The sequence below is a fragment of the Hyaena hyaena genome, unplaced genomic scaffold (genome assembly GCF_003009895.1).
Source record: "Hyaena hyaena isolate Hyena2069 unplaced genomic scaffold, ASM300989v1 scaffold_21, whole genome shotgun sequence".
Taxonomy (NCBI): domain Eukaryota; kingdom Metazoa; phylum Chordata; class Mammalia; order Carnivora; family Hyaenidae; genus Hyaena; species Hyaena hyaena.
The window spans coordinates 3,379,956-3,404,639 of NW_024080653.1; the positions used below are offsets into that span (position 1 = coordinate 3,379,956).

The window sequence follows — 24,684 nt, forward strand, 5'->3', positions numbered from 1 at the left end:
ATGGCGCGAAGGTCAAACGCAGGCCTGCTTACCACCCGCCCCCTCCTGGTGTTGCCAAGGCAACGCTCCTTCTGTGCCTCCCACCCCGCACGGGTCTGCTGCGGCTGAAGCGGAAAGCCTCTTGCACGCGGCTCCTTAGACACGGCTGGAGGTGGTGTCGTGGGGAACGGCTGCTCCGCACACGTCGCACACAAGGTGTGTGAGGGGCTGCTCTTGGCCGCGCGGCGCCGACCTCGTCTCCTTTATCCGACACCGGCAACGGCACCCCTGAGTTCCGTGGGCCGCTCTAGCAAACGGTCGAGCCTGATGGGGGGGACACCCCTGGGGACCCGCAGCTGGCGTCTGAAGTGGGGCGGGAGCTCTTCTCCTGTGGGCTCTGCGCCAACTCCGGGCAGCTGGTGTTGAACGGCCGGAGGCGGGCTGGAAACACAGGCCTCCAGGGGGTGTCGCAAGGAGGGTCCTCCGACCCCCTCGTTCGGCGTCAGAGGTGCTGTGACAACGGCTGGAGGGCAGGGGTCTCAGGAGCTCGGGGGGCGGGGGCTGGGGAGCTTCCCACCTGACCGAGCCGTCCCTGGCGGAGACCCCAGGGGTGTCTACTTTGCCTGAGCAGCATCTCTGGGGCTGGGAGAGCGGGGTCCTGACTCGGTCGGGCTGGGCAGGCCCGAGAATTTGCACTTCTGACAAGTGTCCCAGGCCAGGCTGATGCCGCTGACCGGGGACCCCGCTGTGAGAACCGCTGGCCCAGGTGACCCCCGCGCAGGCTGATCTAAGCGGGCCCGGTGTTCCGCAGCTGTGTGGTTTCCTCTCCTCGGGACCCGACGCAGGATCCACGTTCTACGTGGGGGTTTCCCCCAGGGCGCAGGTGTGGTAGCCGAGAAGGGGGCGTAGGCGTGACGAGCCAGGTATTTGAACACATAGGTTGGCTCCTCCATTCAGCCCAAGGTTTCGGGGCTGACTGTCTTCCTGCTCTGTGCTGGCTGATCCCGGGATCCGAGCTTGGAAAGATGGGTTCCGTCTCGTGGCTGCGGAGACACCAGTGGGCACAGCCAAGCCGCTGGAAGGGTTCCTGCAGGCAGACACGACGTGTGTCCTGGGCACGGGGTCGGGCAGCTGGTCTCCAAAGCGTGGTCTGGGGGCGCTGGTCAGAGACGCAGAAGTTCAGGCCCCCTTCAGCCAGAGCCCTGAGGTCTGAGGCGCCCTCAGACCCGAAGGATGCATAGGAATTACTTACTGAGGAAGAGAAAGAATGTTCCAGAACATTCTGGTCTGTGTGGACTCTAAGAGGGAAAACAAGTTCCACGGCAGAGCAGGATTTGGCGGTGGGTGCTGGCGGTAGAGGAGCATCTTTCCTGGTGAAGGGACCAGGACGGGGGACAGTCCTGGTGGCTCTGCTCCACTTGTCTGGGGTCCCCAAGCCTCCGGTCCGTCAGGCTGGGGGACTTTCGGTGGGTCCTCTCACTGGTGAAAGTGGGGCGCTGTTTTGCTACGGCTCCAAGAACAGATTTGTGCCTTAGGAAGTCCACTCCCGCTTCCCCGTGGTGGTACCCAGGCCACACTGTCCCCGGGTGATGGCCGAGCCGTGTCACTGGGAGGCTCTGGAAAGGAGAGGCAGGTCACTCTGGGTTTAGGGTGGGATGGAACGGATGGAAGGGAGGCGGAAGAGTTTCCGAAGCCGGCAGGGTCCTCTCTGCGCGAGGGGAGCCTGGGCGTGGGGATGAGGGGCCCCAGTCCATCCAGCCCTGCGGCTGAGAACGGCAGCTCAGGTGCCCAGCCCCCCGGCCAGTCTCTGCAGGCCGCCCGGTGGCCGTCCCCAGCAAGTGCCAGCTGTGCGTCCCTGTCTCACGCTGACGGTTAGAATGCGCCTTGTCACGTTAACCCAAAACCTGTGTCTCAGTGGCTTCTCTGCCTCGGCCCCCGGACCTTTGAAAGTGGCCGCGGTCCCTGATCCACCCCACCCCCCTCGCCAGTTCCCCGGAGCTCACTGATGGATTCGGCTCTGCGGCACTGGCCAAGGGACAGCTTCTCCGTCACTTCCCGGGGCCTGGCACGGCCAGGGCTGGGCACCAGCTCCCGTGTGCCGAGGTGGCCGAGGCCCGGAAACTCACCAGGCGCGGGGGGTCCGCTGGAGGCGGACGGGAGAGTCCGTGTCTCAAAGAAAGCAGACCCCAGGAAGGGCGAGATGTTCTGAGTCTGAACGTCAGTTCACAGCCAGCAGGAGGGGAGAAAATGTGCTGCGGGCCCCATCCAGCTCTGGGCGCCCAAGGGTGCCGTGGCAAGAAGGCAGAAGGTCCCCTCAGGGCCAGGACCCTCCCCTCGGCACCGGCAGGCAAGGTGTGCAAGAGCAGAGCCATCCTGTGCCCGGACTCCGAACAGCCACGCGCTAGGGGTGATGCTGTTCCCCCAAAGGATATGCCCACGTCCTGACCCCCAAGACCCAAGGATGTGACTGCGTTTGGAAAAAGGGTCCTTGGAGATGTACTGAAACTCAGGACCTGGAGATGAGCTCACCCTGGCTGTGTGTGGGGGGGGCCTACATCCAGTGCCGGCGTCCCCTGAGAGAGAAAGGGCAGGGAGGCGGGAGACTCAGGGAGCCGAGCTTGGGGCCCAGAGACGGAGCCACGTGCCCTCACGCCAGGGATGGAGGGCGGCCGGCAGGAGGGCCGGGGGCGCACCTTCCAGGGGGCCTCGGGAAGGAACCAGCCCTGCCCACACCTTGACTTCGGACTGTGGCCTCCAGCCCGGGGAGAGGCTCGCCCGTGCTGTCTCCAGCCGCCCAGGGGTGGGGGCGACTTGAGCCGGGAAACGAACACAGGCCTGGGCTCCCGCCCTGACAGGGTGCAGCCCCCCGGACAGGCGGCCCGGCCCCCCCACCCCAGCAGGCTCGGAGGCCGGCTCTAGGGGCGTGTGGGGGTCGCAGGTGCTGGCTGCCCCCACCTTGGTGACTCGGGTGGGTGCTCACCCTGAGGGCCCGCAGCCCCTCTGGTTGCTGATCTGTCCCCCCAGATCCTCCAGGCCGCTCTTCAGCATATTCACCTCTGCCTGGACTGTCCCCAGGACCCCACTCCCTCCCCCCCCCCGCCCCCAGGCCCCTGAAGGTCACACCCCCCCCTTACACTTTCCAGGCATCTGCTCACTCGACCCGGGGTGTGTGTGGGGGGGGAGGCCACCGCCCCCTGCACCCCGGCCCTGCGAAGGGAAGGCGTGCGCCCCGGGTGTGGGCATCTACGCAGACGGGGCGGGCGGGGCAGCGTGGCCCTGGGAGGGGTGCGGGGAGCAGGGCTCTGTGTTCTCTCCCGGCCGTTTTGCAACGACCACATGCTTGGCGCCGGGCTCTGGCGGGGCCCCAGCAACATTCCTTCAGACGATCAGCTGCTGCCACATCAAACCTTTTCTGTCCAGCTCTCACGGAGGCCCAGGGCCCGCCACCTTCGCCTGGGGCCACGGCGGGGGTGTGTGTGTGTGTGCAAGGAAGCCACCGCGGATCGTGGCATTTCAGGGCGTCACGAGCGTGTCTGCGCGGGGCTGGGGCCAAAGCCTGAGGTGTGAGGCCTGAGCAGCAAGGGCACTGCTTTTAAAAACCTTTCCTTGTGTCATATTTCCTCAATAAAAAAGAAAACCTCAGTGGAAAAACCAGACAATAAAAACCTTCCGTTGGGTGGGGGATATGCAAGTATTCTCAGGGTCAAAGGGTCGCCCTCAGTTCCCCACCCCCCTCCGGGACAGAAGCGCGGACATGGGTCACATGCTCCTCACCCTCAACCAACTGCACCCCAAAACAGAAACTGTGGCAGACAGGGCGGGGGGCCCGTCGGCGCCTCCCAGGTGCTGCCCACCACCGCTGCCCGGTGGGGGAGGGCAGCCCGGAAGAAACACCTGCGTCCTCGGGAGAGGGTCCGAGCGGGGCAGGGGACAAGGAGGCTCGGTACAGCCAGGAACGTCCCCCTCCCCGGGGCCGTACGTGTTCCACCGTCTCTCAGGGCGTCTGAAGCTCCTACGTTTGGGGCACCGGCCACCGCGTGGGCTGGAAAGGCCAGGTCACTGCCCGCAGGTGGCCTCTAGGGACCTCGGGTCCGCAGCACGCGGCTCAGCACCCAGCGGTGGTTCAGACGGCTGTCCCACGCGGGTGAGGCCCGGACCGGAGGAGCCCAGCCACCCCGCGGGAGCCGAGCCATTCCCGTGGAATCCAGCCCAAATTACGACTCCAGGGCCACGCGCGCAGGAATGGGGGGAGTAACCGCGGTTTGTTAGAGGGCAAGTTCCCTGAGACACTGACTTCCCTAATTGTTGCCCAGCTCCCAAGCCTGGTTCTCTAGCCTTTCCATCCGGCCCCCGAGCTTCCTGATTCCTCCTTAAACCCTCTTCCGCTTAGAGTCACCAGAATTGGTGCTGTCGTTTGCAGCCGAGAGCAGTGGCTGGTGTAGACACTGGCGCTGGAAGTGGATTTCAGGTGAGCTGCCCTTGGAGAGTGGTGGAGGAACCCCCGCCCCCAGCAGGGCTGCAGTTGAGACCGACGGCGTGGGGTGCTGGTGACGGCCAGGGCAGCTGAGCTCTCACGCGGTGGGGGGCGGGGGCGGGGGGACACTGGCACGGTCATCAGGGAGGAGGGCTGCCCGGTGTCCACTACAGTGAAACGCACGCCCCGTGCACTGCGCCCCAGGCACGTCCCCCAGGACAATGAGTCCACGCGTCCTGCAAACGACGTGCCCAAGAATGTTCACGGAGGCTCAAAACAGCAGGGGGAGGGGCGCCTGGGGGGCTCAGTCGGTTAAGCGTCCCACTCTTGATTTCCGTTCAGGTCATGATCTCACGTTCATGGGATCGAGCCCCATGTTGGGTTCCACACTGATAGTATGGAGCCTGCTTGGGATTCTCTCTCTCTCTCTCTCTCTCTCTCTGCCCCCTCCTCTCTCTTTCAAAATAAATAAATATATTTAAAAAATTTTTTAATGTTTTTATTTCTGAGAGAAAGAGAGAGAGAGAGAGAGCAGGGGAGGGGCAGAGAGAGAGGGAGATACAGAATCTGAAACAGGCTCCAGGCTCTGAGCCGTCAGCACAGAGCCCGACGCGGGGCTCGAACCCACGAACCGTGAGATCATGACCTGAGCCGAAGTTGGAGGCTTAACCGACAGAGCTACCCAGGCGCCCCTAAAATAAATATTTTTTAAAAAATACCGAAATGCTGGAAACAGCCCTGATACCCATCAGCTATAGAACGGGTTGGAAAACTGCGACAAATTCACACCGTGGAATTCTGCTTTTCTGCGTGAACCTTAATAGACAAAAGATTGAGTCCCAGAAGTCTGAGGCTGAAAGGCACATACAGCATGATTCCGTTTTAGGTGAAGTTCAAAACCAGGAAAGACTGGTCTGCGTCGATGGTTATGGGGGCAGGGCACTAACTGGGAAGAAGCAGGAGGGTGTCTTCTGGGACTGAGGGAAGTGTTAGGGTCTGATCGGAGGGGTCAGTATATGGTGTATACGTGTAATATAAAGATTAACTGAATTCTATATACGTGTGTGCGCGCTCGCGCGCGCGTGTGCGCATCTATGTAGACACATACATTTATCTGTATATGTTATAAACCAGTAACATTGTTTCTCAAAATTCCATTGGCTACAGGGACAGACAGCCGGCAGTGTATACAGTGGCAAACCAGCTGACTTCAGTTATAGCCTGTGGTCGCCTGGAATGAAACATCCACTGGAGGCAAAATGGTGGGGACCCTGTTGCTGCCCACACAATAATATGAAGAACCAAAGATATTCAAGGATTGTAGGCTCGGGGCAGCTGTTTTCAATGGAACTGAAACAAGGATGAAGCGAGCAAGCCAGATTACAGGCAAAATTTAAAGATGTACCCAGTGTCGGGGACAGACAGCTGGAAGAGAGTCTTTTGTCCTTTCCTACTACCTCCTTCCTGCTTCCTGAAAGGCAGACATGATGGCTGGAATCCCAGCAGCCACTATGGACCATGAGGTCACCTGAAAGATGGCAGTCGCAGGCTAAGATAGGGCTGTGGGAAGAGGAGGTGCCCACTTCCAGAATGACTGCCTCACCTCTCTGAGGTGACAGAAAAAGAAAGGATCTCATCTATGTCACCGCTATTTTTAGGGTTTCATTATATGAAGCTGATGCTAAAATTATCCAGTACAGGTGCATCCATCAGAGATCCGGCTTCGTTGCTTGAGCAGCTGAGAGTAGGGCTCTCCCCTGACGGCCGGACGGCCGGGCTCCCTGGTGACCCATGCAAGGAGCCCAGGATCCAGGACCCTGAAGTGCACGTTAATGTGTGGTTAATGTGTGGCCCCCTCACCTAGGCAGCTCCGGACAGCCCTCCTGCCTGAACGCCCCGGGGAAATGCACCGAGGAGGGAGGCGCCAGCTAGGAGGGGCTTTCCGACGGCAAGGGGGAGGATGCGGCTAGCTCTCCGTGGGGTGCTCCGGACCAGAACAGATGCCTTCACGAGCTGCCTACCCGGGGGTGCTTGGGATTCACAAAGGCACACTTGGCATTGGGGGGGGGGCGGTGCCCATAAGGCCTGGTGCCAGGCCCATCCAGGAGGTTTCCGGGGGTCTGGAATCAAGTCGTGCCGCGCCCTCTTCAGCAGGAACCCTCTCTCCTTCTAAGCCACAGCCGGCTTTGGGCCCCAACACCTGAGCCTGGGGCCTGAGCAGCCCTCCCTGAACTAGACAGCCACCAGCAGCAAGGTGGAGTGGGTCCCCGAGGAGTGGCCCGATCACCCCCTGGAGGCCTGGGTGACTCATATCTATAGATCGCCGTCCTGCTGTTCTGCGTGTCACCCCCCCCCCCACCTGCAGCCTCATGGGAAGACAGAAGCCTGTTTGCAGGATGCACCACGGCCGATGCCACGCAGGAGAGGCTTGCTGTGGCACTGAGATTCACAGCACCTCACTCCCCAGTAGGGAAGAGGGTCTGGGCCACCTCATCTGCAGAGGAGGCAGGGTTTGATCTGAAAGCCTGACTGCATAGACTCTCACCATGGGAGGCAGGCAGGCTGCTCGGGGTGGGGAGTCCCTGCCCCTCCCCCGCCCCCCCCGGACCTGCTGTCTTCTGGCTCTCCAGGTGGCCTTGGTGGCCGGGGCGGGGGGGAGGCTGTGAGGGGGCTGACCTTGGCCTAGTCACCCAGGCTGATGTGATCTGCCGTTTGCTCCGGAGCCCTCACCCGGCGTCTTGTGATGCTGGGGCGGAAGGGCCAGCTGCCCAGGGGCGCTTGTGCCTGGTGGAAACTTTCCAGGCAAGGAATCCGACGTTTATTCTAGATTTGGATTGGCCCTCCCCACCCGTCATGCCGGCCTTTGTCTTACCGACCCCGGACTGACCGCATCGCGTAGGGCCTGGCCCTGACGCACGCAGGTGCCGAGGCGCCGGGAGTTCGCGTGGGCAGCCCCGTGACTCGTGAGCGTCGAATGGCTCAGGAGGGCAGGGACGGAGGCCGGCAGAGCCTGGGTCTGGAGGCAGTCCCGGGGCCGCTCTGCTTCCAGATTCCTCATAAATCCTGTCGTCAGCTGCCAGAATTGCCCTCCGGTCCACGGCACATGCAGAGCCCGTGGCCGGTACGTGGTTCTCCCTGAGCCAGAGAAGCACAGAGGTGCCCGCACCGTACAGCTGGTCCCCGGGGCCACCTCTGGAACCCGGGCTCTGCTGATTTAGGGATCTGACACCCATGAGACCCATGTGACCACCGAGAGACACCTCCACGCCGCGCCGGAGGAGGCGGAGACGGGCACAGACGGGCACGGGCGGCAGGGCTGCCCCTGCCCTCGGCCGATCTAAGGGGCCGAGAATCAAGGCTCAAGGGGAGCAGGGCGGCCACTCCGGAGCGCATGGCGGGTGGAAGGAACTCGGGTGGATCCCGGGGGAGGGGTCGGCACACACTGCAGCGCCCTCACAGGGCCCAGAGCTCCCCAGGATTCTGGTTACCTGACCCAGCCGGACCTTGCGTCGGATGTGCTGGTGGCGGGCAAGGGGCAAGGGGCAAGGGGTGCAGGGCAGGAGAGCCCCTAACTGCTGTGGGGAGACGAATCCCCCCCATCTCCTGCCCTGTGTGCAGTGCTTACCTCCACCTCCCTTTCCCTGCCGTCTGCCTCCGGGGTGTGCCAGACAGAGGAGCCCCTGCAGTGGACTCGTGACAGAAGTGAAACGATACATTTGTAACACGTCCAGGCTCCGCCACATTAGTGGCCAAGGCTGTGGGCCCGGAGCTGGGGGCCCCTGGGAAGGCAAAGCGGCCCGGGCCAGGCTCTGGCTCTCCGCTCTCGTCTGCACGGTGAGGAAGGGCGGGCGGCGGGGGGCCTGCTGCCTCCTGGCCTGCCCGGCGTCTGACCCTCCCTCCCGTGGGGTGCCTCCCCTGCCCGAGGCCAGGACGGCCGAGAGCTGTGGGTGCGCGGCCTGAGCTCGGCCAACCGCGTGTTTCCGGGGCCCCTGGGCCTGGAGTGCGCATCACAAAGCAGCAGGGACAGCTCAGGGTTCCTGCCCCGCGCTCGGGGGGTGGGGGGGAGCAGTGGTGTGGTGGCCTGAGCACGCCGATCCCAGGGTAAGTCCCCTGCCCTGCCTAGACCGTGTGGGTGGCCCCGGGTCGCCCCAGCACGTGCTTCGCCCCGCCTACCCCGTGGTGGGGGTCCGCTCTCGGCCCTCTGGCCCCTCGCTGACATGCACCGAGGTCGCTTCCACGTCCGGTTCCCCGGAACCCGGCTGCACCGAGAACCCGACCTGCGTCCCTGTGCGCATGCGCGAGGGGTCCCGGAGGCGCGGGGCTGGCGGGGGCTGCTCCCTCTCCCCGGGGCGCTCCGCCCCCCACCCCCCGTTTTCCACACGCCGGGGGCTCTCATTTCTTCGCCGCCCGCGCACCCTCTGGGTCCCATCACCCGCTGTCCTGATTGTAATGAGCCCGGCCGTCCCCCCGCCCCCCCATCGCGGCGTCAGGACAGCGCCTGTGTCTGCGCATGCCCAGGAGCCGCGGCCAGCACACCCGCCGTCCGAGCGCAGCAGGGACACGCGACTCTGCAGGGAGGCGGGAGGCGCATCAGTGCAGCTTTAGTGACCTCGGCCGAGGGACAGCACCGGGCCGCGAGGGGGAAGGCTGCGTGGGGCGTCCTGCCGCGTGTCCAGGCGGCGGTGGGGGCGTGGAGAGGTGGAGTGGGGCGTGGAGGGGTGAAGGGGGGGTGGGGGGTGGGGGGGCGGAGGGATGGGGTGGGGGGTGGGGGGTGGGGGGGCGGAGGGATGGGGTGGGGGGTGGGGGGTGGGGGGGCGGAGGGATGGGGTGGGGGGTAGGGTGGAGGGATGGGGTGGGGGGTGCAGGGGTGGGGTGGGGGGTGGAGGGGGGGCTGGGACTTCTGTGCCGGGTGGTGAGAATTATTGAAACCTTCCAGTACCTTCTCTGAGCTCAGAGGCATCCGGGAAAGCGGGAGGGCCCTCTGGTGGCCGGTGGCAGCCGGCGGCGGTGGGAAGGCGGCGGCCCGGAGGCGCCTGGCTTCCGCGCGGCCTAGGCCAGGCCGGAGGCGTTGGTCAGGTAGAAGGGGCGGATGACCACCTGGAAGCCGCTGAAGGCCCCTGACCGGCAGGGGAAGACGGAAGCGCTCCTGGAGCCGTTGGTGCCCAGGGCGTCGGGGATCAGGGCCTTCTGCCCCAGGAAATCGGTGACGTCGGCCACGAAGCGGCCCTCGCAGAGCATCAGGGCTTTGTTTTGGTAGCCGATGGTGGGATCCGAGGAGTCGTACCTGGAGAGGCCCAGGAGGGGCACCTCGTCCGGGCTGCACGAGAAGCCGTAGTTCCAGCAGCTCTGCACCGTGGGGAGGTGCGCGGCGGACCAGGAGACCAGCCGGCTGCGGAACAGGAAGCTGGGGTGCTGCGGGGTCTGGAAGGACCGGGTGGGGTTGTAGCGGTAGCTGGGCTCGGCCCAGTAGGCCTTGTACGGGTAGCGGGGGGCCGCGGCCCGGGCCTCTCGAGACACGTTGGCGCTCCAGGCGGGCGAGGTGTAGAGCCGGGGCTGGAAGGCGCTGTCGCTGAGGTTCAGGCCCCGGTGCTGGGCCAGCAGCCGGAGCGGCACCGTGTGGAACTGCAGGGCCCGCAGGGTCTGCTCCCGGAAGAGCGCCTCGTGGGCCCCGTACAGGGACAGGTTGAACTGCAGCTCGAAGAGGGTCTCGGGCAGCATCATGGGGAACCGCACCTCGCGGAGCACGCCTTCCAGCTCGCCGCGCGGGGGCTGCGTCTCCTGGCTCCACGCGTCCACGGCCGTCAGCAGGGCCAGCTCGCTGGGCACGGCCAGGTCGCTCCTGGAGAGCAGGGCCCGCAGCAGGGCCGCGGGGACGGCCGGCCAGGCCTCGGCCTGCGTCAGGGCCTCGAAGTTCCAGGCCAGGAACTGCAGGCACAGCGCCTCCAGCACGGGGTCCCGGGTGGCCCGTGCGTAGGCATAGAGGTCTAGCGGCGTCTGGAAGGAGGCGTCCTCGGGGAGAAGGACGGCGAAGAGGCTGGAGCAGAAGCTCTGCAGCCGCCAGGCCCCGTAGGCGGAGGCGAGCTTGTGGAAGCACTTCACCGCCGCCGGGGACACGTCCAGCCTCCGGGAGTAGAGGTACCTGGGGAGGCAGCGAGCGCTGACCGGCCGGGCGGCGCGTGCCGGGCCTGCCTCTCTGACATCACCTTCTATCACCAGTTTGCCACCAACCCAGCGACACCCCCGCGGGTGCCCCATTTCGAGGCATTTGGTGCCCCCCCCCGATTTATCTTCCGGGTCGCCCCACGTTCCAAGCGCACGTTTGCCCAGATCTCACAGGCAGGCAGATCCCAGGGCCGCGGGCATGACGCTCCGCCCCCCGCCTGTGAGGGAGGCAGCCCCACCAACTGCTGTTCTCTGTCCCCACCATCAGGGTCGTCACCCTCTTCGGTGCCCTGGGTGCCAGGACCTGCGGCCGCCTCGAGCCTCAGCACCGCACTGCCCCTTCCTTCCTGCCGTCGCAGCCCTGGCCGGGCCCCTTCGGTCCCTTGCTGGGCGCCCACCGGCACCCCTCTGTCCCCAGCACCTGTGTCCTGCCCCCATGACGTGGACGTCAACCCTGGTTGCTCCCTGTCTGCTTCCCCTGCTGACGGGAAGCCCGCCCCAGCGACACCCAGTCTGTGATTGGCTCCGGGACTCAGGGCACCACCAGGACCCACTGTGCTGGGCGAGAGCACGTGTGGAAGGGGTCTGTCCCTCTCCCGGGACGGGGCGGGTGGGGTCCTGCCGTTGGAAGAGCCACGGTCCCCTCGGGAGGAGTCGGGGACCCCGTGCCCAGGGACGGTGGCTGAGGCATGCCCTCCGGCCTCGTCCCTTCCTGCACTTGGTATTCTAGAAGTTCAGCGTGTGATTTCTGCTGGCGACCAGAACTCACAGGGTGGGGGGGGGCACCTTCCCCGAGGCTTCTCCCTGGGGCCGCAGGCCGGCCGGGGCGCACAGCTCCTGGCCACTGCCTCTTGGGGGGCGGGCCCCGCGGGTGGGTTGACAGAAGGGGGAGGGACTGTGGCTACCGCCCCTCCCAATTCTCACTTCATGCCAGAGGGGGAGGTTCCCAGGCCTCGGGGGGCACCGCCGTGGGGAGGGGTCCCAGTGGTCCCTCGGCCTGCCCCTGAGAGGCAGAGACAGGAACCAAGGACAGGGCGCGTTCACAACCCTCAGAAACCGCGGAACCTGGCGAGGAGGCCCGGCATCAGGTGCCACACGGGGCCTCGGGCAGGAAGGGGGAGGGTCTGTGCCCTCAGTGAGGATCCTGATGCCTTCTGGCGGCTGGACGGGGTCAGGAGGCCAAGGGTACCCAGCTCGCTGCAGCTTTTCTGCCTTTGGTGGGGGCACAGAGACAGAAATGGAGAGAGAAGGGAAGAGACAGAGGGGAAGGAGAGACAGAGAAAGGGGAGGGAGGGAGAGAGAGGAAGGGGAGAGAGGAGAGAGACAGAAAGAGGAGGGAGAGAGAGGAGGAGGAGGGAGAGACAGAGACAGTGGCGAGAGACAGAGGAGGGAGAGAGAGAGAGGAGGAAGAGACAGACAGAAGGGAAAGGGGGTGGGGGAAAGAGAGAGAGACAGGAGCGGGGGAGGGAGAGACAGAGGAGAGATCGGGAGGCGCATCGCCGCTCTCCAGAGTCCTGGGCGTGAATCCAGCAGGAAGGGCACGTGCCTGGTTCTCAGACAAATCCTAGAAACGGGTCCCTAAGTGGGGGGAAAGGTGGCTCCAACTTCCTACACGCGGCTGGAAGAAACCGCTTTAATCTGCCTTAATTGCCATTTGTTGTTTTCTCTTAAATGTCGCTCGCTCGCAGCCACGTAAAGCTTTAGGTCTTAAGAACCAGAAGGAACAGCTCTTTTTAAAGAAGTGCTTTGGGAATGTAAGGAGTGGGGGGGCCCTGGTGCCTCGGTGTCCTCAGATGGGGTGCTGGCTCACGTGCCGGGGGCGGGGGTGACTCTGACGGGTCTGGGGTCACAGGTGCTCCCCCGTCCACACCAGTGAGGCCAGAGCGTGATGGGGGAGGGGGATGCAGGACTATGTTTAAGGTCCTTGGGAATCTTAGGCCATGTTCTCACGTGACGTCAGAGATGGGTGCGCGTGTTTCTGGGGCTCCTGACTTCTCCTGCAACACACGCACGCTGGGCCTCCGAGGAGGCTATGGCCCAGAGCGAGGCCTCCGGCGTGCGGGGCCCCTTCCCAGCTCTGCCCCAGGCCCCTCCAGCGACCTGGCCCCAAACCAGTCCGGGTCTGGATCGCCGGGTGGATGTGTAGCCCACAGAGGGTCTGACGCCCCTTCTGGTGGGCCGACGGCTGGCAGACTTTTCACACAGTGTTTCTGAAAGTTGATATACTTGCGTGTGACAGCGTGCGTGTTCAGGGTGCGTGTGTGTCAGTGTGGAGCGTGCAGGTATATGCAGGAGTGTGCCACTGTGAGTGTGTGCACAAGAGTGTGAGAGGGTGGGATGCACACAACTGTGAGCTTAAGCATGTGTGCAGATGTGGGTGTGTATGTGCACACGTGTGGATCTGTGTGCGCCGATTTAAAACCACGTGGATATGTGGGTGCACACACGTGTGTTTGGGAAAGCACCCATGTGGTCGGTGCCGCACCCCCTACGGTTCCCCGTCGGAGGGAGGTGAGTGAGCCCTGCCCGGTACCCCCGGCCCCAGGGTGGTCACCTGATGAAGTCTCTGACGACAGGCAGGCACTCTTCGTCCACCTCCAGGGTGACCGTGGAGCCCGGCTCCCTCCACAGGGCCTCGGCCTCGGGGTTGGTGGACAGGATCAGCCTGTGGCCGCACATGTCCAGGCCCCCCTCCTCCTCGTCCTTCACCCTCACCCTGATGGACAGGTCACAGCCCCTCTGGCTGTCAAAGATCTGCTCCAGAGCCGCAGGGAGCTCATACGACAGGTCAAGGGTGTGGGCGCTGCTGGTTTCTACAAGAAGCATAGGGGAGCACGCTGTTAGGACGAGGGGCCGGGCGCCATCACCCGAGAACACTTCTGCTACCCGGGCTCCGTCTCCTTCCTGCCCCGTCTATCCGGGAGGCTCTGGGGAAGGCGAGGCTGCCGTTCACCTCTGTGACGCGGAGCCCCCCCACCCCTGTGGGAGACCCCGAGTTAGCACCGCTGCTCCTCCACATTCGGACAGCAGCTCTGCTGACGTCCAGAGCCTGAGCCGCCCCCCTTAAAATCCCAACCACCCAAGGTGACCCCTCAAGGTCACCCAGGTGGTACCTTCTAAAAGCCAAGCCTTCTCCCCGGCTTGACCCTCTGAAGAGGGAGAGTCTTCTAGAAACTCAGTGTAGAGCCATGGGGTCCCTAGCAGCTCCTTCAGGGGACTGAGGCCTAGAGAAGCCGCTTGAGTGCCCCAGGGGGGTGCAGGGGGGATGCACCGCTCTCCCAACACTCCCAGGACCTAACTAGGAACCAAACCCCACCTGTTCTTTCTTTTTCAGGAAGGGTTACAAGTCAGCCAGGCAGGTGCAGCCCCGCGTTCCTCGGCGCACCCCACTGTCAGCACGGGCTCCCCGCCAGGGCTGCTCCCTGCCCTGCCCCCACCCCCAGGGCCCTCCGGCCGCTGCTCTGTGCTGCTCTATCCGATTGTGAAGGCTCCGTCCAAGCCTCGGGGGCTGCCCGTGCCCCCCGGCCCCATGTGAAGCCCAGGAAGGACCACAGGATTCTGGACTGAAGGGCACAGAGCAGCCGGGAGGGCGCAGCACGAGTGGCGGAGCAGGCGGGAGGCCGGAGGGTCAGGTTTAAGGCCGCCCGGCTTGCTGTGCAGGCACGTGGGCGCTGCCTTCCCTGCTGCGGACCGAGGACGGAGGAAGGTAAAAGGCTGGGGTTCGACTGAAGACGCAGGTGTCCTGCGCAGGGGACCCGCGGCCCTGCCCGAGGTCCAGGTCAAGCGGAGCATTTCTGAGAAGCCCGGTGACCTCCTGCCCCCTCCGGAACAGGCGTGCGGGGCGCGGGACGGCGTGTGGGCGTGGCGCGTGCGGACGGCGTGCGTGGGCGCGGGGACGGCGTGCGTGGGCGTGGCCAAGGAGTACCCACGTGGGCGCGCACCGGCGCGCGGGGAAGGAGTTCGCGCGTGGGCGCGGGGAGGGCGTACGTGCGTGGGCGCGGCGCGCGGGGAAGGAGTTCGCGCGTGGGCGCGGGGAGGGCGTACGGGCGTGGGTGTGGCGCGTGGGGAAGGAGTACGTGCGTGGGCGCGGCGCGTGGGGGAAGGAGTTCGCGCGTGGGCGCGCGGAGGGGCGCGGCGAAGAGAGCGCGCCCGCAGGCTCACCGTTGGTGCAGATCACGCCGGCGTCCTGGTTGTGCCTGCAGTTGCTCCTGAGCCAGCCCAGGGACCTGCAGTCGGCCAGCGACGACTCTGTCCCCGTGCACTCCACCTCGTCCAGCAGGACGGGGCCCGCGCCTGCAGGCACACAGGGACGCGCTGGGGGTGCTGGCGCCCTCCGCTGCCGGCGCGGGGGGCCGGCGGAGCGGGCTGCGCCCCCGGGAGTGCCCACTTCAGAGGCCAGTGGGTTTACCGCAGCGACGGGAGCTCCGCGCAGCCCTCCCGCTACCGCGCGGGGTCTGTCCCCGGGTATGACCTGGCAGCGATCTGAGTGTGGGTTCGGGCTTATTCTGGGGACACCACAAACTAGCCTTCATCTGTAGTCTCCCCCTCCCTCCGATTATTTGGATTATTTCCATTTCTTCAGAGTCACGGGCACTGAGTCAGTGGGACGTTCGTGCCCACAGACGTGGCGGGGGGGGTACATTCCCAGGGCCTGAGGGACCGCCGCCGGCAAGGCCAGCGTGAGTGCCCGCCTGCGGGCACCTGGCCAGCTCAGGTGTTAGCAGTGTTTTAAGTGTTCGCCAAAGCGGAGGGAGGGGCACGCTGTGTGCGTGTCTCAGGCGACAGTCCCTTCCCTGGCAGCCGGTCCCAGCTCCGGGGGACCTGGGGAGCGGCAGGCCTACCTGGCCCGAAGGCGGCTCTGCCCAGAGCCTCGGTGGCATTCTCAAAGCCCAGGGCGCGGCAGACAACAGTGGCATCTGTCAGGTCCCACAGGTTGTCACACACCGTCCCCCACTGGCCTCTGTAGAAGATCTCCACGCGGCCCTCGTTGGCGCTCTCCCCGTCGGCCAGACGCATGTCCCCATCTTCCACACCTGCAGGGTCCCCGCAGGAACACAAAGATCAGCAGGGAGGAAGGCGGGGCCTCCATCCCTGTTCGGGGGCACCGCTTGTCTGTTCCCTGGCCGCTTGTCTGTTCCCCCCAGCGGGGGTGCCCGCCCTACAATGAACTTTAAAGCCCCCCACCCATCCTCGAGGGGGGTCACCCGCTGGGCAGGGGTGGCGGACGTGCCCCGACACCCCGCCCGCACACACGGGGCAGAATGCCTCCTCTTATCTTTGAGGTCTGAGGCCGTCCCCCACTGGTGGACAAGGGGCACGCGGGGCAGCCGGACCCTAAAGCCTGAGAACAGGGGAGGCGGGACCCCGGGGCAGAATGGAGGAGGAGTGAGGGCGTCTGGGGCTCGGGAATGCAGCCTGTGCACCCGGCAGGGACGCCTGGGAGGGCTGTGGGGGAGGCCGGGGCGGCAGGCCCAGCGGCCCCCCCCCCCCCAGAAACACGGGCAGGACACGCCGGGGGCAGGCGGGAGCCGGGCGCCATGTCAGAGGGCAGTTCTCAGTTGGGGGGGCAGCCGGCCCCTGTGGGGTCACCAGGACACACGAGGGGCTCCTGAGGACACTCCTGAGGACAGGCGTCCGGAACTCTGAAGTCTGTGTCCGCAGGGCACTGACTCGTGACCCCCGCCCCCGCCCCCACTGCCCCCAGCATTTGGCCTGTGTGACGGCTCCTGGTGCTCAGTCCCTCTGGTTCCCACTGGATGAAAAGGAGACTCCCTTGGTGTCACTGGGGATGACCGGGGCTCCGAGCAGGACACAGACCAGGGCTGACCCCGCTGACCCGGGCAGAACTTTGCCTAGATTTTCTGCAGGGAGGGGCCCGCCCCACAGACCGGGGAGCGGCAGCTTCTCAGACGGCTGCTTTGGGGACTCTGGGGGCTCAGCTCACCGTGGGTCCCTGCGAGCAGCAGCCACACGCAGAGGAGCCGAGGGAGGGCCATGGCTGTCTCGGGAGGTCCTCGTCCTGTGGGGGGAAGCAGCAGTCAGATGGCAGAGCTGGGCCGCCCTGGTGCCGCCGCGACCCTCCAGACCCTGCGTGCGCGGTCCGGGCTCTCGGCGGTGAGTGTGACAGGCGCCGCCGCCCGAGGGGTGGTCCCGGGCACGTAAGGAGGGGCAAGACTTGCCCAGGCGAAGGGCGGGGGGAGCTGGCGGAGGCCCCTAAGCAGCGCGAACAGAAGCTATCTCAGGAAAACCAGGCCCCGGGCGAGGCTGTAGAGGGAGGGAGGAGCCGCGCCCCGCAGGGCCCAGGTCCCGAGGCCTGGGGGCCCCTGCTGAAGATAGGGCTTCACTCTTGGGCGCTGGACTCCTGTGGGCAAGCCCTGGGGGCCCCTGACGGGAGGGGACACCTCAGGAGGTCCTCAGAAATCCAGGTGGGAGTGACAGAGAGGGCCGGAGGCCGTGGCTGGAGGGGGCGATGGGGCTGAGGCCTGGGACTGGCTGCAGCGGGGTGGGGGTGGGGGTGGGGGTGCAGACGAGACGGGGGCCGGGTGAGCAGTCGGGGGGAGGAAATGCTGAGCGGGGGGCGTGGTGCTGCCACCTCCGAGGTTAGTGTCCCCAAGAAACCGAGGCTTGGGGGTGCCTGGGGGGCTCAGTCAGTTGAATGGCCGACTTCAGCTCAGGTCACGGTCTCACGGTTTGTGGGTTCGAGCCTCTGCCTCGGGCTCTGTGCTGACAGTTCAGAGCCTGGAGCTGCTTCAGATTCTGTGTCTCCCTCTCTCTCTGCCCCTCCCCTGCTCATGCTCTATCTCTGTCAGTAATAAATAAACGTTAAAAAAAAAAGTAAAACAAAAGAAACTGAGGCTCGGAGCCAGCTGGTGGGGGCGGGGAGGCAGCTCTTCCAACGTTTGCCTGGAGTTCTTGCTTCTCTATAATTCCTGAGGCTTGGTTTCATCTTCATGCCAGCCTGCTCCTCACCTGCCTTTCTGGCCATGTCCCGAAGGTGGAGGGGCCAGTCATGGTCCCTCTGGCTCGGGGACAATCCTGTGGCCCCACGCCACTCCTGGGCCCAGCAAGTGGACACCCCTACTAGTTCTGGGCTGGCGACCCTGAGGCAGCACCCCAGTTTTGCATTAACGATGGCCAATCAAGCACCTGGTACGTGGTATGCAAATTTGGCTGCCCTTGAGGCAGTCACGGCCTCTTGCTGTAGCCTGACTCCCTCCTATGGCAAACTGGGATAAGGCTGCCTGCCCCTGGCTCATAATGGTGCCTGCTGCAAATTAGAAAAAGTTACTCTTACTTTGGACAGGGGACAGGTGTAGGCCTGGGCTGTAAGGCACAAACTGGTGAGAGGGCACTGGGCTAAATTCTAAGTGTGTTTGCCCTTTGCCCGTGTGCAGTGAACAGCCTGGACAACTGTACATAGAGACCCCGTGTATCTGGGAGCAGCAATGATGGTTTCTGGGCTGAGGAAGAGTACTAGATCCCCAGCTGAGTACAAACAGGGACAGTGTACCCCCTAGGTTACATTGGGTAGCGAGGACGCCCACCTGGGAACAAGAGGCATGAGCTTACCTGAGGCAACTACTGAAGGCTGCCCTGGATTGTCTCCCTACAACTGCTGCAGGACCCTCTTCAAACCAGAAACCTGTGTGCAGTGTGGCCAGGCTGGTCCCAGGAATACGCAGGAAACAGTCTAGTTTCGATTCCTAGAAACCACCTGACCTGGGTTTCTTCTGGGATTGGCTGCCAGCCCAAGGCTCCCTGGGCCCCTCCCGCTGCTCAGCTCTGGCTGCAGATGTTGGACATGAAGGCTGTCGTCTAAGGGGCTTGATAACCGGGGCAAGGGGGCCAGAGCTGGACTGGCCCCAAGGGGCAGGCGCTGGGGGAGGGCAAGGGAGGGGGAGGCGGGAAGGGCAGGGGGTGGGCACAGACAGGCTGGGGCTGCTGGTGAGGCCTGGGCCCCCTCCGAAGGCTGGGGGCAGGCTCTGGGGTCTGGCACGCGGCCCACGTGGGCATGTGAGGATGGCCGTCCTCTGCCAGGCTGCACGGCGGCGTCCCCGTACAGCGGGAGGGAGGCTCGGGGATGTGAGACAGCGGGGTCAAGGATGCAGCCAGCAAGGGACGCGCTGGACCCCACACGCAGCGGTGACCCCAGGGCCTGCACCGGGCGCCGTCGGGGCACACCACCCGCCCCCAGAACGGGCTCTTCTCCCAGCATCTCACCCCCGCGGGGCGGCTGTAAATCACGGAGCCCTCTCCCAGCCACTTCTCCCCCCAACCCCCCCCCCCCCCCCCCCCCCCCCCCCCCCCCCCCCCCCCCCCCCCCGACTAAGCAGCACCGCGATTTTCCCTCGGGAAGGCACCTGCTCGCACTCCCGGGCTGTCTGGGGGCCCAGGCTCCTCCCAGAGTCTGACCCAGACCTGGCAGCTCAGGGCCCTGAGGCGGGATGGCAGCCAGCCCAGCGGGAGGGGAGGGTCCCCTAGGACTGCGGGGGAGGGGGGGATAGCAGATGCCCTGGCGCAAGCCCACCTGAGGCTGCAGGTGGGGGTGGGGCTGAGACCCAGAGGCAGTAGGTCCCAATTCTGCGGTCTGAGCCCCTGGGTCCAGCTGCCAAGGTCAAGTCCTGGGATTCGCTAGCGGTTAAATGAGCCAACGAATGCCCTCTTTTGTTTTTTGTCACCTGCATCCCACGGGTCCAGATGATTTGTCCCTTGGAACGTCCCCACGTCTCTAGCCTAGGTGGCTCTCAGCCTGGTCTGCACGTGACAATCGCCTGGGAGCGTCACACACTCCTGATGCGCAGATCCACCTCGTCACCATCTCCGGGTGGGGACAGGCCCCGGCATTAAAGCCCTCCAGGTGGCTGCCATGTGCGCCGGGCCGGGAACCACCCTCCCTGGCAGTGAGCTCCCAGGAGGGAGTGCCGAGGTCAGGCATTAAATGGCTGTTTGCCCACCGTGTGAGGTTTTAGGGGGGCTACACGGCTCATCTAGTCCTCTCCAAAGAAACCAGATACCCAGGGGGGAGAAGCATCTAGAAACAGCGCTGGCAAGAGAGACTGTGGTGAGTTTTAAAATCCCATCCAGACTCAGGAGCTTGAGGGTTCACTGGCACAGAACCTCCGAGCCTCCAGGACCCCCTCCTCACAGCCCCCACGATTTTCGCCCCAACAAGTTGCCCGTCAGGAAAGGAATACAAAGGAAGTCCTTTGGGAGGTGGTGGGCGTTACCCTTAAACAGGAAACTGCCAGTTCTCTTCCCAGCAAAAGTCAGTTTATTCGGGAAGAGCCGAGAATTGCTATCTGGAGGAAGCAGCCTATGGCAAAGCCATGGGCAATCCCACCGGGCAGGGAAGGGGAGGCAGTTTTTTTAGAGGAAAGGGAGGGACTGTTATGAACAGAAAGTCCCCTGGAGTAAATTGGGAGATGGCGAACGGTGGCTTCTCACTGGCTGAGCTGGGGCGGGGGGACCTTCCTTCCCCCAGGAGGGGTCTTGACCAGGTGCAACATGGTCTCCTCCTGCTGGGTGTGCACTTGGCAACTGCTGCCCGCCGCCCCCTCCGTTCGAACCGAGGTTTCCTTTTCCTAATTTTCACAGTGCGCTGTTCACAGCTCGAGTTGCTGAGTCGCTGGCCCCGCGGTCCCGCAAAGTCCTTCGGGTTCAGCCAAGGAAGACATAAGGCTGAGGCCTCTTCATGGAATCCAAGCACGGGTGTGGGCTCCCCCGAGGATCTCCAGGCCTTTCCATGAGGGGAGTGCGGAAGGGAGCTGGAGAGGGCCTGGTGTCACTGAGACGGAAAGTCCCGGACACCGCAGACGGTGCCCCAGCTGCTGTCGCTGGGGGGAGGTGGGGGGCCTGCGGCCACCATGGCTGGGGGAGTCCTGGGGGGTTCCGGAGGCGAGGACACGGCCGGCTCGTACAGGTTCTCTCTCCTGCATCTCCCCCACCTCTGCGCCGAGCACAGGAATGCTGCCCGTGAGGTCTACCCCAGACCTTTCGCTCTACCCCAAGGGCAGTACCCTAAAGGCAGCAGCTGCTCTTCCTCACCCCCTTTATAGATGAGAAAACGGAGGTGAGAGAGGCAGAGTGTGCCTGGTTGTGCAGCTAGAAGGGAAGGAGCTGGGATCCAAACCCACACTTTTTCTTTTTTTAAAAAAACTGCCTCGGGGCGCCTTGATGGCTCAGACTGCTGGGTGTCCGACTCTTGGTTTCGGCTCAGGCCATGATCCCAGGGTCATGGAATTGAGCCCCGAGTCAGGCTCCATGCTGAGTGTGGACCCTGCTTCAGATTCTGTCTCTGTCCTCTGCTCTCTTGAGATATAATTTACATCCGTTAAAATGCATGGATTTAATGAGTCTTGACAGAGGTATACAAACGGCAACTGTGACCATGACCGTGAGCTACAGACCATTTTCATCATCCTCGAACATCCCTCTTTGTAGTCGGTACCCTCCGCCAGCCCCCATCCCTGGCGACCACCGATGTGTTTTGCATGTTCTAGACTTTCGTATAAGCAGAAACATGCCATATGTAATGTTTTGTATCCGGCTGTCTTACTCAGCACGAGGCTTCTGAGATTCATTCACGTCACTGCCGATACCAGCTATTGGTTCCTTTCTGTCCCGAGCAGCGGCGCCCCACGTGGACGGACTACGATGTGCGTGTGCATTTACGTGCGCTGATGGACACTGGGGTCATTGCCAGGTTTTAACTGCTATAAATAGAGCTCTGAGGACCATCTGGGGAGAAGACTTGGTGTGAACATAGCGTTGCTTTCTTTTGTGTGAAGCATCCTAGGGAGAGGATTACCGGGTCATGTGACAGACATTTAACTTTTGAAAGAAACCGTCAGACCGTTTCCCACAGGGGCCGAACCAGTTCTGCATCCCTACTAGCAACTGAGCGTCCCAGCGGCTCTAAATTCTCGCCAGTACTCAGCATTGCCAGTCTTCTCAATTTTATCCACTCTGGTGGGGATGCAGTGGGGTCTCCCGGTGGCTTCCACGGCTCATACTGTTGAGCATCTTTTCGGATGCTGGATTGTCACTGATACCTCCTCTTTGGCGAAGCGTCTATTTAAATCTCAGGCACATCTTGGACCAGGCTGGATGTCTCATTACTGAGTTGTACACGTTCTTTATGTATTCTGGATGCAAGTCTTTCAGCAGAAAGGACTTGCAGATTTTGTTTTTATCTTTTCGTGCCTTCTCATCTTCTTAACAGTGTCTTCTGCAGGACGAAGCTTTGGAATATAAATGAAGCTCAAGGTCTCATTCTTTCGGTGTCATGTTGGACAAGTCTCTGCCTGACCCAAAGTCTATGGTCTGCTGGAGTTTTGTATCGTTAGCTCTTGCATTTAGTTCTATGATCTAATCTGTGTTACTTTTGTGAGTGGTGGGGGTTGAGGGTTTCAACCATTTGTTTCTGTATAGATTACAGTGGCCCCAACCCCACTTACACAAAGAGTCTTTCTCTGGCGGGAGTGCCCTGACACCTTGGTCTAAAATCCACTGACCACATACATACAGATCTATTCAGAGACCCTTCTGTTCCTCTGATGTATATGTCTATCGTTCAACAGCTTTATTACTTATAACTTTATATTGAGTCTACAGGTCAGATAGTGTCAATCCTTTGATTCTGTTTTTTTCCTTCTCAAAACTGAGTTCCTATCCACGAAGACAGTATACTGTTCCCTTTATTTGGGTCTTCTTTGATCTCACCAGTGGTTTGCAGTTTCGGCCTATGGATCCTGCGTGTGTTTTGTTAGGTTTCTATGTCCGACTGTTTCCGGGTTCCCAACTGTCAGCAGTGGCTGTACAGAAATAAGCTCATTTCCGCACATGCGCCGTGCATCCTGTGGCTCTGCTGAACTCAACTGTCGGTTCTGGTAGCTGTTTTTTGAAGACGTCTTACGCTTTTCTGCGTAGTCGATCTTGTCTTCGGCAAACAAAGAGAGTTTTACTCTTTCTTTTCCGGTCTGAGTGGCTTTCTTCTCCTTGCCCAGCTGCACTGTCTGGGACAACCCACAGGAGGAGCACGAATAAAACTGAGGAGGGCAATGCCGGCTTCCTGATCGCTGCGCCTGCGCTCACGAAAACTGGAAAGCGTTAGCGCCAGAGACGGCTGCAGGAAGAGAGCCCAGCAACACTATACCAGTTCTGCAATTTCTATGTGGTTTAAAATGGCTCCAGTATAAGAAATTAGGTTGTTGATGGGGACGGTGGGGGGGGGGGGAGGTGAGAGCAGACATTTGTACCTCGTTCCCAGCCTTGGGGGGAACACGTTCAGTCTTTCAGCACAAAGTATGATGTTCGCTGTAGGTTTATGGCAGGTGCCCTGTACTAGGTGAGAGACGTTCCTTTTATGCCTGGTTTGCTGAGAGTTTTGTTTGTTTTTAAATCGTGAACAGGTGCTGAATTCTGTCACATGCTTTTTCTGTATCTTTCGAGATTATCATGTGATTTTTCCTTTTTGGTCTGCCAGTATGGTGGCTTTCATTGCTTTTAGAATATTAAACCAACTTTGCATTCCTGGAATAAAACACACTCTCTCATGAATTATTTTCCCTTTTATATACGGCTGGATTCAACTGGCCAAACTTTTGTCAGAGACTTTTGCATCTATGTTTGTGAGGGTTACTGGTCTATACTTTTCTTTTCACATAATAGGTTTGTCCAGGTTTGGTGTCAGGATAGTGGTGTCGTCAGTCAGTCGGGAAGTGTCCCTGGTTTCCAAAATCATGGAAGGTTTTGTGTTGGCTTCGTATTATTTCTTCCTTAAATCTTTGGTACAAGTCACCAGTAAAACCATTTGGCCTTGGAATTTTCTTGGCGTGAAGGCATTGTATTTTTCATTTCCCTCTTTTAAACAGTTTTATGAAGGTACAATTTACTTTGCAACTCACCAATTTAAAGTGCATATGACAGGATTCACATTTGGAAAGAAATTAATTGTACTTTTCTTTCACCCCGTTCCAAGATGGCGTTTCGGGGTTCTCTTTTTGCTGATGAGTTATACGCTAAACGCAGATGGCACCCAGCAGGCCACAGTCACCGCCCGTGCGGCGAGTATGAGAGCCCAGAGTCTGTGGCATCTGGAGCTTCTCAGAGAGACGAGCCAAGGCTGCTTCCCAGCTCCCCTGTCCTCCATGTCCTGTTCCTTGTCTGGTTCCGCCGCAGGCTGACTCCCTCTGGCTTCTTCCCCCCGGCGCTCCTGGAGCCGATCTCGGGAGGATTGCCCAGAACACCGGGTCCTCCTCGTGGCTCAGTCCACGGACACTCTCCGGACCTTCTTCCCTGACCTCCCCGCGGTATCTGACGGGTCAGGTTCCCAAACTGCGGTCATTGGCAGAGGCTTTCAGAAAGGGGTGACCTATGGGGCTTGAGTGAGCAGGGGTGGGGATCCCGCAAGGGGGAGAGTGGTACCTGGAGTGTGGACCACTCTCAGGCCAGAAGGGCCGAGGGCAGGGAGCAGTGACTGGAGCGCAGGGTGCGAGAGCAGAGGGACCCGCCTTGCGAGACTGTGCCGGACGCAACCCCGCTGGAGGGAATTGGGGACCCCCAGCTCATCCTCCTCCCTCCAGACAGTAGGTGAGGCTCCCCAGGTCAGCCCCTGGGGACGCAGAGCAGGGCGGGGAGGGTCTAGAGAGAGAAAGGGACCTGTGAGTGCACTCGGCTGTCAGCCAGCACACCCTCCGGGTTCTCCTACGCCAGCCTGGCCTGTCTTCTCCGTCGGCCCCTGCCTCTCCCGTGCTCCTGAAGGTTCCGAGTAGGGCTTCCTGGGCTGCTGCGCGCCCCTGGGAACGGTCTCACCCCTGCAGCTCCACAGACACGCTAAGGGCACCCGGATCCACCTAACCTCCTTCCCGGGCCCCTCCTCATCGCCCAGCCACCCGGAGAGCCCCACCGCCCGGGCGGCAGCAGAGCGGGTGAGCGCACGCTAGCTCAGCATCCTCCCTTCACAGACGAGGGAGTCGAAGGACCGAGAGGTCAGACGTGCCGTCCAGGCCACACAGCTGGGAAGCATCAGGGCCGGGACCGGTGAGGGACTTCAGATGCAGAAGTCAGGA

General features: G+C 62.4%; 1 protein-coding gene and 1 long non-coding RNA gene across 2 annotated transcripts; one reads left to right on the forward strand and one right to left on the reverse strand.

Moving 5' to 3' along the window:
* Positions 1-9,253: 9,253 nt before the first annotated feature.
* LOC120228198 (galectin 3 binding protein) lies at positions 9,254-18,301 on the reverse strand. Its single transcript, XM_039226442.1, has 6 exons — positions 18,185-18,301; positions 16,560-16,634; positions 15,457-15,648; positions 14,777-14,908; positions 13,170-13,428; positions 9,254-10,592 (listed from the first exon to the last, which is right to left on the reverse strand). The coding sequence occupies exons 2-6, from the start codon at positions 16,609-16,611 to the stop codon at positions 9,503-9,505; spliced, it is 1,725 nt and encodes a 574-aa protein (XP_039082373.1). The 5' UTR covers positions 16,612-16,634; positions 18,185-18,301; the 3' UTR covers positions 9,254-9,502.
* A 1,081-nt stretch (positions 18,302-19,382) lies between these two features.
* Positions 19,383-21,886, forward strand: LOC120228064. Its single transcript, XR_005527403.1, has 2 exons — positions 19,383-19,676; positions 20,210-21,886. It is a non-coding gene; the product is annotated as an uncharacterized LOC120228064 (long non-coding RNA).
* Positions 21,887-24,684: the final 2,798 nt, after the last annotated feature.

Coding starts and splice junctions, on each gene's coding strand:
- LOC120228198 (XM_039226442.1), bottom strand. CDS start 16,611: ATGGCCCTCCCTCGGCTCCTCTGCGTGTGGCTGCTGCTCGCAGGGACC. Junction 15,649..16,559: donor GCTGCTCGCAGGGACCCACG/GTGAGCTGAGCC, acceptor GGGACCCTGCAG/GTGTGGAAGATGGGGACATG. Junction 13,429..14,776: donor CGGCGTGATCTGCACCAACG/GTGAGCCTGCGG, acceptor TGCTTCTTGTAG/AAACCAGCAGCGCCCACACC.